Source organism: Tachypleus tridentatus, chromosome 10, assembly GCF_004210375.1.
Source record: "Tachypleus tridentatus isolate NWPU-2018 chromosome 10, ASM421037v1, whole genome shotgun sequence".
NCBI lineage: Eukaryota > Metazoa > Arthropoda > Merostomata > Xiphosura > Limulidae > Tachypleus > Tachypleus tridentatus.
In genome coordinates, this window is record NC_134834.1 from 179,173,260 (window position 1) to 179,191,188 (window position 17,929).

A 17,929-nucleotide genomic window follows, 5' to 3' on the forward strand; every position below is an offset into this window, starting at 1 on the left:
AATGGAAATTAATAGTGTCAGTGTTTTAGACTAATTAATATATTTTCAACTTAACTAGTTACCATTTATGATAATTACTGTTTCTGCTTCTTCCAAGCATCCAGTAATTAGAACCAATCACATAATGATCATAAATACTAATTTTGATTTGTTATTTAATTTCATGAATTAATTATGATTTTTTTTTTTTTACTGACTGATTTGAATAATTGGAAGCATTGACTTTATTTATTTTTGTGACATTAACCAACCTAGTTATAATTCTTATTACTGTATAGATCAAATAATTGAAAGCAGTAATATTTGGAAACAATGGCTGTTTCTTTTTATTACATTAATCAATTTAACTGTAATTTTAGTGTATCAATAATTTTAATTTGCACTGATTAATGTAATTAACATTCATAGATGATAAAGTTAATCATCAAATGTAGCATAAGAGAACTCATTACATTTGTAATTACAGTTCTCCATATTGGGACTAAGTGATGCTCTCTCTGAAGTGGGCTGAACACAGTGTAGGTTTAATTTTCTTTAAAGCTCAGTGGGGATTTAGATAGGTGCATTATAACTAAGTAATTATATTACTACTAAACATGCACATTAGTTCTCTTTTCTAGAATGTTTTTATTATTTATAACTTTTTAATTAGCATTGAACATGCTTGTTCTAGTTTTTCATACCACACTTAAATGCCCTTGATAAATCCTAATTTGCAAAATTCTCTACCAACTTTGGTGTGCTCTCTATCTAGGTGCTGTATATAAGTGTCACATTCAGGTAATGTAATCACTGTTTCTCAACAAAGTATTCTGCACTGGTTTCTATGAATAAGAGTGTTGTGATCATTCATGGTTTGCATTGTGACTTTGAACATGGTTGGCATTTCTACTGTTAGTCTTCATTTATACAGTAAAACCTGTCTCAGCTGGAAACTTTATAGGGTGGAAATCTGTACAAGCCAGAAATATCAAAATTTTGCAGTATTATCTTAAGGTTTCTCTTATAAAAGGCCTTCTAATTGGTAGAACCTGTATAATTCGGACAGAAAACTATGTTTCACTTACCTCATCTATCAACAAGTAGGATTAGAACCTGATAAAATGTTTTTGATTGAATATTAATTTCTCATTTAATTAATAATTTCCTTAAATATTAATAAATTCTTGTTTAATTAATAATTTGTTTAAGTATTAATAAATTCTTGGACATTTTGTCACTGTAAGTATTGGTTAAATATATTTTTTCTTTTTCTGTTGTCATTATTTTTGCAGTTAAATTAGATTCATGATTTGTAGAAATATATATCTTTTAAGTGCAAAATTGTACTCACAAAAAAAAATAAATTCCTATCTATTTACTTAATACCTTCATTTTAAAAAAAAGGTACTAAATACCCTCATTTGTTTTTAAAAAGCTATTAAATATGCATGTAATCTTTTAATACATATAGGATTAGGGTTATGGTCAAATTATTCATCATTACAACCCAATAGATATTGCAAATGCAGACGAAACAGCTTTTGTTTTTCAGAGCTCTACTCAATAAAACGTTGCAAATTAAAGGAGAAAAATGTTCTTGAGGTCGCTATTTGAAAGAACAATTGACTGTAATTTTGGTCGTATTTGCTGATGGGAAACCATGGGTAATAGGTAAAAGTGAAAATCTGTGCTGTTTCAAAAATTTAAGGTAGAATGAACTTTGTATGGAATGGAAAGCAAAATAATAAAGCTTGGATGACATGTGCTGTATTTGAGGAATTTTTGAAATTAAACAAAAGAATGGAACAAAAAAATAGGAATATTCTACTTTTCCTAGATAATGTAACTTGTCACTCAAAAGTTCAATGTTCAAATGTTAATTTAGTCTTTCTACCTCCATGTACAACATCAGTTCTACAGCCACTAGATAATGGAATTATATAGTTTATAAAAATGAAATACAGAAAATTAATGCTTCAGCATATTATTGCAAACTTGGATGACTGTAAGAAAGTATCTGAAATTACCATGAAAATTGATGTGTCAGATGCAATTGCATTCTTAAGTCATTTAATCAAATGCATAAAACATGAATGCATAATAAAATGCTTTTGAAACTGTTGATGTATTCTTTATAATGGCGGAGATTGTGAAGAAGTTGTTTGTTATGATGATTCTAGTGAAATCTAAACTCTTGTTGAGAAGGTTGATACAGATGATTCTGTAAACGTGGAAAGTTTTGTGAACATTGAGAAGAATGTTTTAACAGAAACTGATGAAATTGATTTAAATATAATAGAATCACAAGATGGTAACAGTGTGAGAGATTCAGAAGATGAACAAAATGGAAAAGATAGTGAGGAAATAGAAATTCCTACTTCATCACAAGTGTTAAATTACATTAGTGCTAGCAAATTGTATGCAAAAATGAAAGAGGAAAATGAACTTCATGAAAGGGCTGTAGAATTGGCATTCTCTTTTAACTGGATGAGAAAGCCCATTAAAAAAATGAAACATTTGAAATTGGACACTTTTTTCAAATAAATATGATTAATATTTTGTGTACTTATGTATATTTTGAATGTCTATTTTTGTTCTTATTCTAATAAATATAGCATAAACAGTATATTAACTTTATTCACAAACATGTTACTTCCCTTGAGTCAAGCAAGTATAATGTTCTGCTCAAAAATTATATGTAATTAAGAAAATGCATGTTCACTGTCTAAGCCAGAAATTTTACTCGGTCCTGTGGGATTCCACCTTAGACAGGTTTTACTGTATTTATATGTTACTTTAATTGCATATGATTGTACTCCTTCCTTGCTGGCAGAAGAAGACATCCTTCAACTTACCACCACTTATCTGTTATTACCCTAAAGAGGTGGCTTCACAAATTGATTCACATGGCATATAAATTATCATTACAGGAGAAGAAATTTTTGTATGTCACATCTCACCAGATTAATCATATCTTTGTGTCATTAGTTGCCCAGTTGAATTTCCCTCTGGAAGGCACTGTATAGATTGCTATGTAAATTTCTTCTAATACTTGCTTATCTTGTTACTTACATGCTATGGCAGTATCCTCTTCTGAGGGTTTTCATCTACCCTCTGTAGCTATTTTTACCACATCTGTTTGATTTAATCAGAGTTGTGTATCTTCCTTAATCATATACTCTCTTTTATTTCCAGGGTCCCTTAATTTTTCACTGGATCCCATTCTGTGGTGAGTGTTGCCAAAGTAGGTATGCTTTCTGTTTTCAGTTCTGTATTAGTAACTCTTTTCACTATAATTACTGTAGGTTGCAACAGGATCTGTTAAAATGGAGTGTTTCATAAGACTATTTAGGTGCTTGCAGGATGGAATAACCATATTTACATGAATCACCATCACTGATTATCATGAGTAAACCTAAAGGGGATTCTGCACATCCCTGACAATCTTCAGGTTAAATAAATTGAGGTTGATTTGCTTTTTAAAATGTAGAGAATTTGGTTCACCTATTGCACAGTTTCCAGAGCACTGTTCCTTAGGACTCCCCAATACCTATTACCCCCGAGATTCTGCTAGTGGAGCTTTGTAGTCCTTATCACCCCCAATTTCCAGCCATTGAGGTGACAGATGAAGACTCTTCCTCAAACACTTTAGAGGAGTGGTGAAGAGGGCAAAGTTGGGAGCCTTCCTACTGGGGTCCCTGGATATTTTTCCAAGATGTCAGTATTAGTGGTACCAGCCTCTGCATGAACCTACTCATGACTTTGGTTCAGATTTAACACTACGCTGTGCATGGCCCTTCTCTTTGATTGATGTTGGTTTCATATATTGCTCATGGAAGGAGATACACTATCTCATCATAATTCCAAACCTGAAGTGGTTCCATCCTAGGTCCTTGTTTGAGCACATGTTCCACATCTGCTCCATAATTCCAGGGATCAATGGAATCCTCCTTGACCTCTTGGTTGGAGAGCGAGGATTAATGTTACTATTACAGCATATGTGATCCCATCATTCCCATTGTTGCCTTTTGAACTTCTTCAGGTAAAGGAGAAAGTCTGCCTAATTTAGTGTTGCTTACTTTCTCTCTATGATTCTGATGGTTCAAAACCCATTGCTCTCTGGCTGCAGATTGGGATCCAATCAAAAGTACATATGCGTGAGTGTGTGTCTGTTTATATAACACTGTAATCAAATAACTCTTGCTACCAAGCTGGGATGTAGGTACCATGAACTTTTAATTTCAACTTTGAGTTGTGGAATCTTAGCTGTCTGGTTGGAGCTGGAATATACTGATGGTTACTTATATTCTGTTCCACCTTTGATACAAAAACAAGGTTTTGGGAGAAGAGCATACTTGTTCTGAATGAAGTGAGGCTCTCCCACTTCTATATCATCTTTATTTTTACCTTGGTATACTCCTGTTCTGTACAAATGCTTTCTGTATGGATCCTGTCTGCACGAGCCCCTCCACTTTCTCAGTGTGAGATTCCAGATATATTATCAGCAGAAGTGTGTATGTTTTGAAAGTTAACATTTTCCTAAACTGAAAATGTATTTCCAATAATACTCATTTCTGCTGAAACTGCCTATCCTTCCACTAAGAGCTGCTTTATGTCTTGAAAAAGTGATTACATTATCAAAATGAGGTGCTTTTATCTAGGTACTGTATAAAGAGAACATTGAAGTTTGTGGAGAAATTTGCATATAACAGTTTGCCAGGCATTAGAGTTGTGGGCATCTGGAGCAAGCATTCTCAATGCTTAGATGGACAAACACTGAGGATTGAGAAATAGCTGTATTGTCAGAGAGGTAAAGTATTGTTGGAAATACATTTTCACTTTAGGAAAATGTTAACTTGTCATTATGGGATACACATAATCTTTTATTGCTTTTGTCTTAGTGAGATCATGAATCATTTAAGTTATTATGCAGTTGTTATTAAGCAATTTTCCATACGTCTTGATTGTAAAATAGACTTCTAAGAAGATTCTTTATTTATTGAGTTGTCTCATGAAAACATTTCAAACTGTTTTAAATACATCAAGTTTTGAAATTTTGTGTACTGTCATTGACATTAAGTACATGCAACATTGTGATGTATTGTTTATTTATTAGGCCATTCACTGGTTTCTCTCCAGTAATTCCTAGTAAACAAACACAAGCTAGGTCAACAGAAGGAACTTTTTCAAATAATGTAAGTAAAACATGATTGTCATAAATAATGTGAAATTATCAGCTTTATTTACATTCTTTTCTAATTGGATTTATCTATGGGCAGGGCAGGTAACTTCATCAACTAACTATCAAATGTCATATTCTCAAAAAATAGTATTATATAGCTAATATAGTAGTTTTTCTTAACAAGGGGTTTGGCCATTTGTTAGTCTATGACAGTTAAATGAATAATTCACTGAAGACGTTTGTCGTGGGGATAGGTGTAATTACATATACTTCAGGCTCAAGGTATATTTAAGATTCCTGTACTATGGCCTTTGTATGAGTTATAAAAATCATAATATTTTAAAATGCAGTAATGGTCAGGATTGGTGTTATTTACTTGACCTTTGAGTATTGTTATCTTATCTGGTTGATCACTGTCTAAGAGTTTTGAGTTTAAGCTCTAGTCAGGCAGAATTTTTATTATTCTAGTCTTCTAATTAGACCTTGCTAGTACTCATCCTACCTCTGAGAGCTATTTAAGCTTAATGAATTCCATTTGTGACTATACTTGATTTTGTGACTGGAATAATGTGTGTCAATGTGCTGTTGCCTGAAAGAGAACTGGAATATGTTGTGTTGTAGATGTAAGTTTAGATTTAAGCCTTGTTTGAATATGTATTTGATATTGTAATAGTTTTTATGGGGTTATCTGCTTAGGAGTGGAGAGTTCTGATGTCTCAGTGGAAGAGCAACAAATTTAAACACTGATATTTTCCATGGGTCTTTGGTTGAAATCATGCTCAGAGCATTATTTTTAACATCTTGATTCATTGCCATGTATTTTTTTGTAAACCATTTGTTATTGCATAACTTGAACATAAATTGTTGTTTGAACTATTACAGGTAGTATTTAAATGTATGAGATAAATACAAGTTAAGAAATAACTGTAATAATAGTTTCACATAATAACTGTCATTGCTTAGTATTGTTATTTTTTTTAGTATATTTTTTCTCTAGTGTTTTCATTTTAATTAGTAGTAATATTTACTTTGATATTATGATTTATTCATTTTTCATTGGTAAGTTTTTAAAGTTAAATAAGCCTTTTATACAAACTTGGTTTTGTATGGTTTAGAACAAACTGTCTTAACATTTATCCCATACATTTATGTTATACAATACCTTACCTTGTTACTTTTTCTATGGGTCAGAAGATGTATTCAAAGTTATGAGGGGATAGTAAAATAATTAGATAATTTTAACATAATACTTAATTTTCTGTCATCATCTGCAATAGGTGTAGATTTCTTAGCTAAGGCACCCCAAAATATGACATCCTGGCTAAGGACCACCCCACTTAATGATTCAAGAGAAATTTTAAATAATATCAACTTAACTCTGAAAAAGTGAAAGCTTTATTTTAGTCAATTTCATTGCCAACAACTGCATAATTTTTCTTTCTGAATGTCATTGGTGCAATGTACAACATGTGTCACTTTACCTAAAATTCTCAACTATTGCATCTTCCACATACTGCCTAGGCACCACAAGAACTACATAAAAATTCTGTTTTCTTGCCACAAGCCAAATTTTCATGTTGACAGTTATGCTGTAAATGAGATGTCTTTATTTACTCTGATTAATTTAACACTAAAGTTAGTATAGAAAATTCTACAGTTGGAGGTCTTATTCACACAGGTTTCGTTTAGTGCACATGGAGTTCCCATGACTACATTTTCGGTAATCATTGATCTGTGTATTAGGGCTGTTAATTGTTGATTTGTGTATTAGCTGAGTTACTTAATTTGTGGGACTTTTGCCTTTTTTTCTACTAGCTCAATATTTTGCCCATTCCAGGATTTTCTCTCTTGTTTGATTGACAAACAGGATTTGTCTGCAAGCCCTATTGTTGAGGATGCTTAGTGTGTACAGTATACCCTCACCTATTCGCGGTTCCCCATTCACGGCCCCGCATATTCGCGGGTTAGGCTCTTAACCCTATCGCGATCGTATGCGGTATACCGGCTAGCGCCATAACGCCATAAAACGAATGCTCGGTAAACCGGTTTTGTAGGTCATAGAGACTAAAAGCGCTTTCGAGGGTATGTCTGTATTTACTCTCTCAAGCAGTTTTATCAATTGACGTCTTTATCGAACAATTATTACTGAATTGTACTGTACTGTATTATTATTACCTGAACTGTGTGTACTGTATTTATCTGTCTAAGTTTGCCTTTAAATTTGTTCCACTTTCTGTCAATTCTAATACATGTGTTGTAATGCGATAGAAAATGACTTTACGGTACAGTAATACAGTATGGGTAACTATACTATGTACGCTTTTTTTGATTAAAATATTGTTGCAGTACAAAATTAAAATGTGTTTACATTATCATTACTACATTAGTGAAATACATGACTGCATGCAATATTACTACATTATTACTGTATTAATGAGTAAGAGTGTCTTTAGAAAGTGTCTGGGAAGCATTTAGTACCGTATATAATCTCATACATAGAAGTTTTAAAACTGCATCTAATATTCGCGGTTTTTCGCTATTCGCGGGGGGTAAAGAACGTAATCCCCGCGAATAGCGAGGGAATACTGTACTATTTTAAAACCTGAAACCCAATTGTTTCATATCTGGTTTGCTAGTGTTAAGACAAATGATTCATATTTATTTTGATGTTTGGGTTGGTGTTGTCACTGATTCCTTCAGAAATCTGTAGAATATTAACATTTTCATGTCCTTTACATTCATCATCCACATAATTTTGGATGAGGTTGCTTTCTACATTTTATATTTGTCACATTTTTTAGAAACCCAGGCCATTCTTTATGAGGCCTGCCATGTGGTTTTCCTATTTGTCTTCCCATCAGCTTTTCTTCCTGTGTGTGATGTGATTTGTCTCATTTTGATATTTTTCTTCTTTATTGCAGAAATCAGTTATCATACACTCTTGTTAACATGATTCTTTTAATTAGTATAAATTTTGCAGCTTTGTGTTATCTGTATATTTAAAAACAGCTGGTATGGGTAGAGAAAGCACTAGTAGAGGAGCGAAAAAGGTTTCGACCTTCTTCAGTCACCGTCAGGTTCACAAAAAAAGAAAGGGTAACTGACTGATAGCTGACCACATGTTTGAAGGCAGTTATGTAATTGAGTGTAGAAATGTAGCAGGCATGCTTGGATGTTGGATTATATTTATTAATATAGGTGTAAAAGTGTTCCTTTGTTTTGGTTTATTTTGGGCTTGAGTTGTTGTATAACAAAGGCTTCTTTAATTTTGCATTTGTTTATGTTTGTTTATTTAGTATTTGGGTGTTTTCTATGGTTATGTTGTGTTTATTTAATTTGCAGTGTTCTAAAATGTGTGAAGATGACCTTTTCTGTTCTTTGAATCTGGTTTTCATTTTTCTACTTGTTTCTCCAATATAAAGTCGTGACAGTTATCACATTGTATTTTATAAATAATGTTGGTGTTGTGTTTGTCAGTATAGTTTTTACACAGTATAGACCTTAGTTTTGTGCCTAGTTTTTGAATAAATTTGGTATTAACTTGAATGTCATATTTTATTGCTAGTTTTTGCCAATGTTGGCTATTTTTCTGCTGATGTCAGGAATGTATGGTATGCAGCTGCATATAGTTTCATGATTTTTTAAATCCTGTAGTTATTTACTTTTGTTAGTTGATTTTGCTTTTTGTCTAGGTGTATGCATATAATGTTTTCTACAGTTTGTGGAGGAAACTTATTGATGTTGATGAAGTATTGTTTTATTTTGTCTAGTTGGTTGTAATTTTATCTGGTGAGCATAGTTTTATGGCTGTGTTTATTTGGTTTTTTAGTATGTTGAGTTTTTTTTTTTTCACGCGCTGAGTCCCGAGGAATGTATAGTCTGATATGGGTGATTTTTCGGTGGATTCCTGTTTTAAACTGTGTATCAGTTCTTGTAATTTTGAGGTTAAGAAATTATATTTGATTACCTTCTTCCTGTTCACATGTGAAGTTAATGTTGGGATGTATAGAGTTAATGTGATTGAAAAAATTAAATGTGTGTTCTGTAGATGTGAATCCCGCAATCGTGTTGTCTACATATCTGTACCAATATAGTGGTGGATGTAATGCTGAGAGACTGGAAACAGATCTTTGATAGATCTGTCTCATCTCAATTAGTTATTGGAGATTACCAATTTCAAAATGGAAAATATAAAAATGATGTGTTTTTGCCAACAGGAGATGGTTATCAGTTCACTGCTATTACAGTTAGCTTATTTTGGGTTCCATATGTTTTTGTCAAGTAGTTAAAGCTGTAGCTGAGAATTTCCATCTACTCAACATCAACTTTTATTTGGATAAATGGCAAAATGTTTGTTTACACAATTTTGTTGTTAATAATATTATCTGCAATTATGTTGAATTCCATAAGATACACCTGTTTAGATTAGTTAATACTAAGTTATATTATGATTTGTAATTAGTCTCTGTTATCTTTCTTTATGTTCATTTCCTCTTATCTACACCATATCATGGCTTCTTTCTCTTTGAGTATTTATTTTTAACATCTATGACCGTTTATCATACTTTGGTGCAACTTTAACTTGGTAAGTTTCTATTTCTTATATCTTTCCTTTCAGGGCCCCTTACTTAATTATTTATTATTTGGATCCAATTCATAGTAAGCACTCCTGGCCAGGTATTCTTCAATTGAAATCTGCTCTCTATGGCCATGTTGATTTTCACTTGCTTCCATAGTTTCACAGTGCTCGCTGGTGAGATGGGGTGTTCCACAAGATTGCTTGATGGTGAATAACCTTGCAATGTTGTTGCTCCATAAACATGTAAATTCTAGACTGTATCACCCATGGACTGCATGGGCAAAACAGAAGGGGATAGCTACCAGAAGAATTGAGCCATCACCTTGCTGAATGATGAGGTCTCCAGATACCATTTACATAACTACTGGAGTTGAGCTGTCAAAAATACAGTTTCTCCCTTCATTTGGAAACCCTCATCATACTGCAGCTTGTATGTCAGTACCCATTGGCCTGTTGTTGGATTTATAATAAACTAATTAACAAAAGTTCTCACACAAGTTTTGGGTTCTCTGTCTTCCTTTCATGATTTTCTCCATCTGTGTTGTAGGTATGTAGGATTATTCTGATTCTGTTTTAGGCCATTTGAAATGTTAGGTGTTGGCCTGTTTCACAGTTGAGGAAGCTGATTGTTTGTGATAGATATACTTTCAATACTGGATGTTAAGTTCCAGGATCAACAGCTCATAGTTAATTCTTGTGACATACCCAGAATCAAAGTGATTTCCAGTTCTGTGGTTCTTGGATTTAAGGTAAAGATGATATGAACTTCCTTCTACCCTTCCATAATTTTGGTACCCTACAAGGAGCTTTTGGATATAATGGGCTTACCAGGTACAGTCTGCCATGCCTTAGCCACTCTACTTCCAGTGGTGCATCCTTGTTTACATACTTTTTTCATTGAGGAATTGAATTACAATATCTGTTTCTGGTTAGGATCACTTTTCTACCATGCTCCCTTCCACTTGGATATGTTCCTCTCATTTTCCTTCCTGATATCTTACACATTCCACACATGGATGAAGAGTATACCAAGCTAAGAAGTGGTGTGGTTTCTCCCTTAAGATCTTTGGATCTGACTCACTTTTGGAGGTATCCTTCAGGTGGTTTCTGGGAGTACTTTGTTCTTCCCTCACACCAGTTCCTCCTCCTAATCAATGTGGGATTCTGACTAATCTTGTGAGAAAAGGGAAGTACCATACTTCCCACTCTTTCTCCCCACACATTTTTGATGCTTCCATTTTTTCATCAAGCTTTGAAGTGATAGTTTGGTAGAGGTGCATAGAGGAAGTTATGTGTGTCATGTGAGTGTACTATGCTCCTATTGATAGAGAGGTGACACATGTTGAGAGAGACATGTTGAAATCACTTGATTTTAGTATGGAGGAACAGAAGGCTTGTGGGATGTGTATATTAAAAGTTGGTATATAGGAAGTAACAGTAAATGAGAATAGCTAATGTTGTGAGAAGAGGAAAGTAGCTACTGGAACTACAATTTTAGTAAAGAAAGATTATACTCCTTAGTGTACATGTTTGTTTGTTTCCAATCTTAAAATTTGTTCATTTATAGTATCTTAACACAAACGCATAGCTTTGGTAATCTTTAATTTTTTTTTATAATGCATATTTTTCAGACAATTGTAATATGCTCTGATTGTATAGAACTTATTACATACATGCAACAATATAATGAAAATGCTGTCTGGATTTTTCTACTTCAAGAAAATTACCTTATTTTTACATATTATATTTATAATTTTACACAGTTACATAAAATATAGCTAAATAATACTCTTCTGAGTAATCCTATTACTTTTAGGTTTTCAATTTAAGTCAATTCTCAGTATTATCTGATATCTTGAAGAAAAAAAAAAGGCCTTTGTATCTTCATACACATCTTGGAACTAGGCTAAATTTTCATTTCACTCTTAAGTAGATAGCTTACTCTGATTGGAAGTTATCACTTATGCAGTATATCTGTACACCTTTAAGTCGCATATTTTTGTGAATAAGAAATTATCAAGAATATCTACAATGCTAAGATATGTAGGTTTTATAATTTTTATTTTCAGGTGAAATGTAACTTACAGTTCAGTGTTACGCAAAACAATACAGATGAGAGTCAGTTCACAACAATTTCAGATGATGGTATGATATTTATAAATATATATATATATATATATATTTATATTTAGTCTATTGTTTTTGCTTTTGACAACATAGTCTTTCAAATGTGAGTAATGTAGATAAAGATAAACATAGTATTCAGTCAGTGAATGGAGGTTTTCCTGACTTAGTGTGTTAGTATAGGTTATATTGTAACTGTTAAAATGGGACTTCTCTATTTTAACCTTGAATTTTGATAGTTTCTAAAAGTAACAGTTTCAGAGCATTATGTTATGAGATGGGTCTTATATTCAAGTCCCAGTGACATCAGATTTTTTAATATATTAATTTATTTTTAAGGGTTTTCTTTCCATGAGATAGAGGGATGTCTCTCACTCTAGATTTTTGACAGATTTGATGGTTTTATTTCTAGGTATGTTTTGGTGTGAAAAAGCTAGGTGCCTTGAAAACTAACATTTTAGATATGCTTATAAACAAAGCTCATAGAATGTAACTATACCATGGTTATAGGCATTGTGCCATAATATTTAAGTGTCCCATGCTATATCACGCACTAAATCCTTTATCTCTTCTCCCACTGAAAGAAATATTCTTTAAGAAAGCACACATATTATAATCTGGATGCATACAGAAGAGTTAAAATGAAACAACCATAATGGGGCTTTAGTTTAAAGGAAGAGAGGGCAACCTACAGGTTGCAGGCCCCATACTACAGGGGTGGTCAAGACATATACCATATAACCTATCTTTCCTGTGTCATATATGTAAAGGAAACTTGAGTGTTAGATGTGAAAGTTCATATTCCTGTATTATCTTAAATGTTTTTGTTTCTCTAATTAGTGGCTGTAGGGAGAGACATCTCTAAAGGGGACAGTAGTAATTTTGTGTAGAGCAGATATTAGTTCATTTCATATTTCAACCTTGTAATATTTGTGAGCGTGCTCAAGTAGCCTAAGTTTTAATGGTGGGAGATTGCTGGTTGCATGCAGAAAATATACTGGCATGTACTTGAGGAGTTTTAGGACTAGACTGATAGCTTCATTTTGTTGAGACTGGATAGTTTTCTGGCATGTTGTATGTGATTTGGCAGTCGTATTCTACAGGGTGTTCAGAAAGTCACTGTGCACTTTTATATTTATTAACAGACATGTTTCAATATAGAATACAGGAGGTAAATATGAATGACAATTATAAACAATGTTGAAAGTTACCCCTGTTGGCATCAATACAGGCTTCGGTTCTTCTTATTTTGTTTCTAAACACAGCTATCAGTTGCTGGCTTGAAATAGACTGAATAGACATATGATTACGAAACTGCACGGTGACTTTCCGAACACCCTGTATTATGGGTCGATTGAATGTTTTGTATATTTCTAAAGCAGTGTGAAGTGAGTATCCTGAGTGGTTGCCTGTTATGATTCTAGTTGAATTAATGTGCTGGTTGATTGAGGACTGAAAGTGTTTTAATATCTTGCCTTCATATGAGAGAGATATCAAAGGTGATGCCAAGGGATTCAGTCTAGCTGCTTAGGTTGATATAGGAGCCAACTAGCTTTAATTTGATTTTTGTAATGAATGATGCTCATATTTTAAATTTCTTATAGAAGGCAATTGCTTGTGTTTTAGTGGAGTTTAGTATGACTTGTCATTTATTACACCAGTCAATGATTAGATCTAAAGATATTTGAACTTGGGCTGTGACAGTTGGAGGTTTTCTATATATCTTTGATACAGCATATTGAAAGTGACATGTGAATGTAAGGTTGAGGAACAAAATGTCATTCACAAGTAAAATGTAAAGGAGTGGTGAAAGAGCTGAACCTTGAGACATTCCTGCAGAGTTCATAAAAGGTTTGGGTAAAGTATTGTTTATTTTAACTTGAGCTGTCCTATTTTGAAGAAAGTTTGATTTCCATTTAATGATAGTATTGTTTATATTAAGCTGTATTATTTTGAATCTGGTGGTGTTGTGCCAAACACTATCGGAAGCCCTCTTCACATCAAGGAAAACACCAATGGTTGCTTTATTATCATTGAATCCTTTGTATATTGACTTAGTCAGTCTTGTAAGATGGTCACCTGTTTATCATTTATTCTCAGATTAACCTTAGAAGTTAGATAGTAAATTATATATTTCGTAGTAGTGAAGTAGACGGTTGATAATTTTTTCAACTAGTTTTCTGAGGTAATTTAGCAAGCTGATAGAGCAAAAGATATATGGATTTATTCTGTTGGATTGATGTGATTATTGTTTCTTTTCCAAGAGTTGAAGAAATAATCAGTGTGAAGTAATAGATTGATTATGTTTATCAGGTGGGCTGGAAGGAGGTTTGATCCGTTTTTAAGATTATATTCCTGATTCTGTTATCACCAGGAGCTGAGTTTTTATATTGATTTTCAATTCATTAAGAGATACCTGTTTATTGATTGGATTTCATTTATTTAATTAAGGGCATCCTGTGTATTATTTAAGGTGCTGTTGGAAGGAAAACAGGTGTAAAAAGTTCTGTTAATGAAGTTTTTCATATAATCATGATTGTAGGTGCTGAAGTTAGGAAAATTTATGTTGCTGAATCTTGTTTCATAATAATCAGCAAGTAAACTAGTGGTATCTAAACCTGATTTTGCAGTTGTGTTGTTTTCTGCTGATAATGCTTTACATTTTTTCCAAAAGTGAGTTATAAAGGTTATTGCACAATTCTGACCAGTTGATTTCTTTGTGTGTTTGGATGTGATGTTTGGTATGTGAGTAAAGTCTGTTAATTTAAGTTTTGATGCTAAGATCATGAGAGACTTAGTGTTGTCTTCTAAGACATCTGTGTTCTGTGATGAGTGAGTGAAATTAGGGGTGAGAGTCCAGTGTTTATGTATTTTCTGGAAACTGTGGAAGTTGTGTCTGCAGTAGTTTCTTTGATTATCTTGGTTATGTGTCTTGTTCCCCTTTGTTGTTTACATACATAACAAAGAAAGGAAGTTTAGTGTTAAATGAGTTATTGAATGTTTGCCAATTAGTTTTAATGTAGTTGTAGACTGTGGGAATGTCTCATGCTGGTGGAGATTTGTGTCAGTGTATTGTACAGGATATTAGGAAGTGGTCATTCAAAATTTCTTTGTTAACTTTGAAGTTGCTGATTTTCGTGAAGAGGTTAGACAGGGCTATTACTAAGTCTAGATCTTTGTATGTTTCTCTGCATGATTGAAAGTAGGTTGGAGAAGTGTCATTGATCAGGAACATGACTTGGTTCTTATTTAATTCTTTATTGAGGTGCGTTTAAGTCTCTGATGGTTATGTTGAGGTATTTTGGTCACATAGGTTTTTAGGAAGTTAACGTCAAGATTTATGGATAGAGAGCAATACAAAACTAAAATAGCTACTTTTGATAAAATGAATATATTCAGCCCTTCTTGCTTTGATATTTTAATTTTATTAAATTGTATTCTTAACTTCTGCTGAAACTTAGTTATTTCTTTTCCACCATATATTTTGTAGACATTTTCTCTCTCTCAGTATGAAAAGTTGTGACTTTCTTTATTGAGGCAACTCTAACCCTGATAATGTCTTTTTAGGTTTTAGAAATTAATATATTGGCAGAGGTAGTTGTACTTTTGGTAGCATTTGGTTATAATGAAACATCCTCAACAGGACACCTTGGAAGCTCCTGTTGCATTGATTTCCATCTTATTTCGTGCATTACTGTCAAGAAATGATGCAGTGATTGGCTGTGGCTGAGCCTTTTGCAGGCTCAACTAGGCCACCATTTTGATAATAGTGGTCAATAACAGTTTTCCCAAGAATGTGTTTACTTTATCCACTGAGAATTTGACTTCTACTGGAGAATTAGTTACTGACTGTGTCTGCCTGGACCTAAAAGACTTTATGGCTAACATAATAATCAACTCAGTGAGATCCCATACATCAAATGCATCATCCAACAACACATTTTCATTGATGAGCTATGTCAGGTTGAAAGTCAGTCTATTTCCAGGTGTCATAGAGTCAGTAGTGAAATCCAACTCCTCATCAAACATGAAAACCTGAATACATTGATGTTCCATTGTATTTTCCTTCCATTATACCACAATAACAAAAAATGACTCAGAGGTTTCAACATACCCCTTGAATGAAATTACCACTGACTAGTTGAAGAACAAGAGAGTCAGAAGGGGTAAGAATTCAATTTAAATAGCAAAACTGCATATTGAAAATGATGTCAGGGGAGAAAACTAACTAGATGGTTAGGTTGTAAAGAGAGTTGTAACTCTTAAGTTACAACCATATTTTTCTGTAAAAACTCTCCTTAGTTAGAGACAGATCAATAAATAATTACCTTTTTAAAGTAACATTCCTGTAGGTTTAAACCATACTCACAGTCTCTTTATCTGTGCTATCCCTGTTGCCATTCCTGTGACAACAACTAACACAACTACCGTTTAATCCATTTTTTCTTTCCACTATTGTCTGGATGTTACATTAAGAATGAAGGGGGTCAAGAATGTAAAACTGGTTTTTACTAAACATGTTATGGATTGGGTTAGGAAATATCAACTTATATTTCATCACCTTCTCCTTGTGTCTTTCTTCCAAATACGAGTTTAGTGCTAGTTAGGTTTGGATTGCAGAGTTTCACCACATTGGTGTTACTGCTCCCAGTGGGAGATTTAAGGTTTTGTGGTCCCTACATCCCATGTAATGTTACATAGAATAAAATTATCAAGGGGCCCCCATTAACACTGCTGAGTTCCCTCTAGCCCCTACCTAACTGTGCTATTGATTATCATACCCCCCAGACACTTACAACTTGCATTTTTACACATCTTTAACTGCTCATTATGTGGAAACAATATTAAGAAAACATTTGATAAAACTGTATGCATATTGTATACTTTAGTCTGCATGACTGTAAAATGACAGATAATTTTTCAAATTGTTCTGCTTGTTTTCTGGATGGGAAACAGCTTATTTCATATGTGGGTTATATAACCACACTACATGGCAGCAACATACTAGACTTTACCTGTAGTAAATCATGGAATGCCACTTGTGTGCACAGGGTACTGTGACTTTCTCTCCCAAATACATTCATACTGTGTTTTTTATTGTTGTCTAGTTGCTATTGGATAACTCTACCATGAAGTATCACAAGTTGCACAGGAAATACTGACTAAAAGTTCCAAAGTATGTCCGTCTAAGGATGTCAATGCTAGAACTGAGGTTAGTTGATGACTGCCTTTGTTCTGTGAGCTGTTGCAGTCAGTTTCTTCCTCTCTAATGACTGATTTAAAGCTACTACTTTATAAAGGTCTCATACCCTGGTAATGTCTTCCACTCTTTTGAATGAGGATATCTGTGGGTTCCACCAAAGCCATTGTAGGATAAACCTTACTGTGCAAAACACATAGATTATCAGCATAGACCGATAAACTCTCTGTAGTACGTTGTGTCTGAGCCTAGAACTTAGCCCAGTGGATTATTAAATTTTTCATTGGGTCAAACCTTTGGTGTGCCTTACTCAGGTGCTAAGTGAAGTTTGTGATCAGGCTGTCTAGACTTAGCATCAAGCACTGTAAAAAGCTGCTGTGGAAGTAATTTTTGTTGTTTTTTCATATATTAGAGTAGCATGTTTTCATCATTGCATTTTTTGAAAGACCTAGTTTGGTCACCTTAGATATTTATGAGTTTGTATTTAAACATATTTTCATTTATTTTTTATAAATACTGCTTGTGCAAATTTTGTATTCAATCAGCAGCTTATTAAATAAAGATATTTCTTATCTAATAATATTGTTATGCTGTTCATTTTAATAGCTGATTTGCTTAAGCAAACTAATTGCAAATATCAAGTCATGCATTAGTAGTTAGAGAAGGAAAGTTACATTAGGAATAAAATCATGCATACTATTTATTTTTCTTAATTTTTTTTACTGTAGCTAGAATTGAAAAGCAAACTTAGATATAGTTGACAGTATATATGTTTTATGTTAGAATAAGAGAGAAAGTATGTTTAAAGATAAAATAAATGCTGCTTAGAAATTGGAAGTCAGTATTTTTTAATGCAATGTAT

At 33.2% G+C, this 17,929-nt stretch overlaps 1 protein-coding gene across 1 annotated transcript in view; it reads left to right on the forward strand.

Moving 5' to 3' along the window:
• Positions 1–4,414: 4,414 nt before the first annotated feature.
• LOC143228593 (uncharacterized) overlaps positions 4,415–17,929 on the forward strand; it is a 51,063-nt gene continuing 37,548 nt past the window's right edge. The window contains exons 1-2 of the mRNA XM_076459818.1: positions 4,415–4,496; positions 5,132–5,177. Of these exons, the coding sequence (XP_076315933.1) occupies positions 4,415–4,496; positions 5,132–5,177 (128 nt within the window). The remainder of the gene's footprint in view (positions 4,497–5,131; positions 5,178–17,929) is intronic.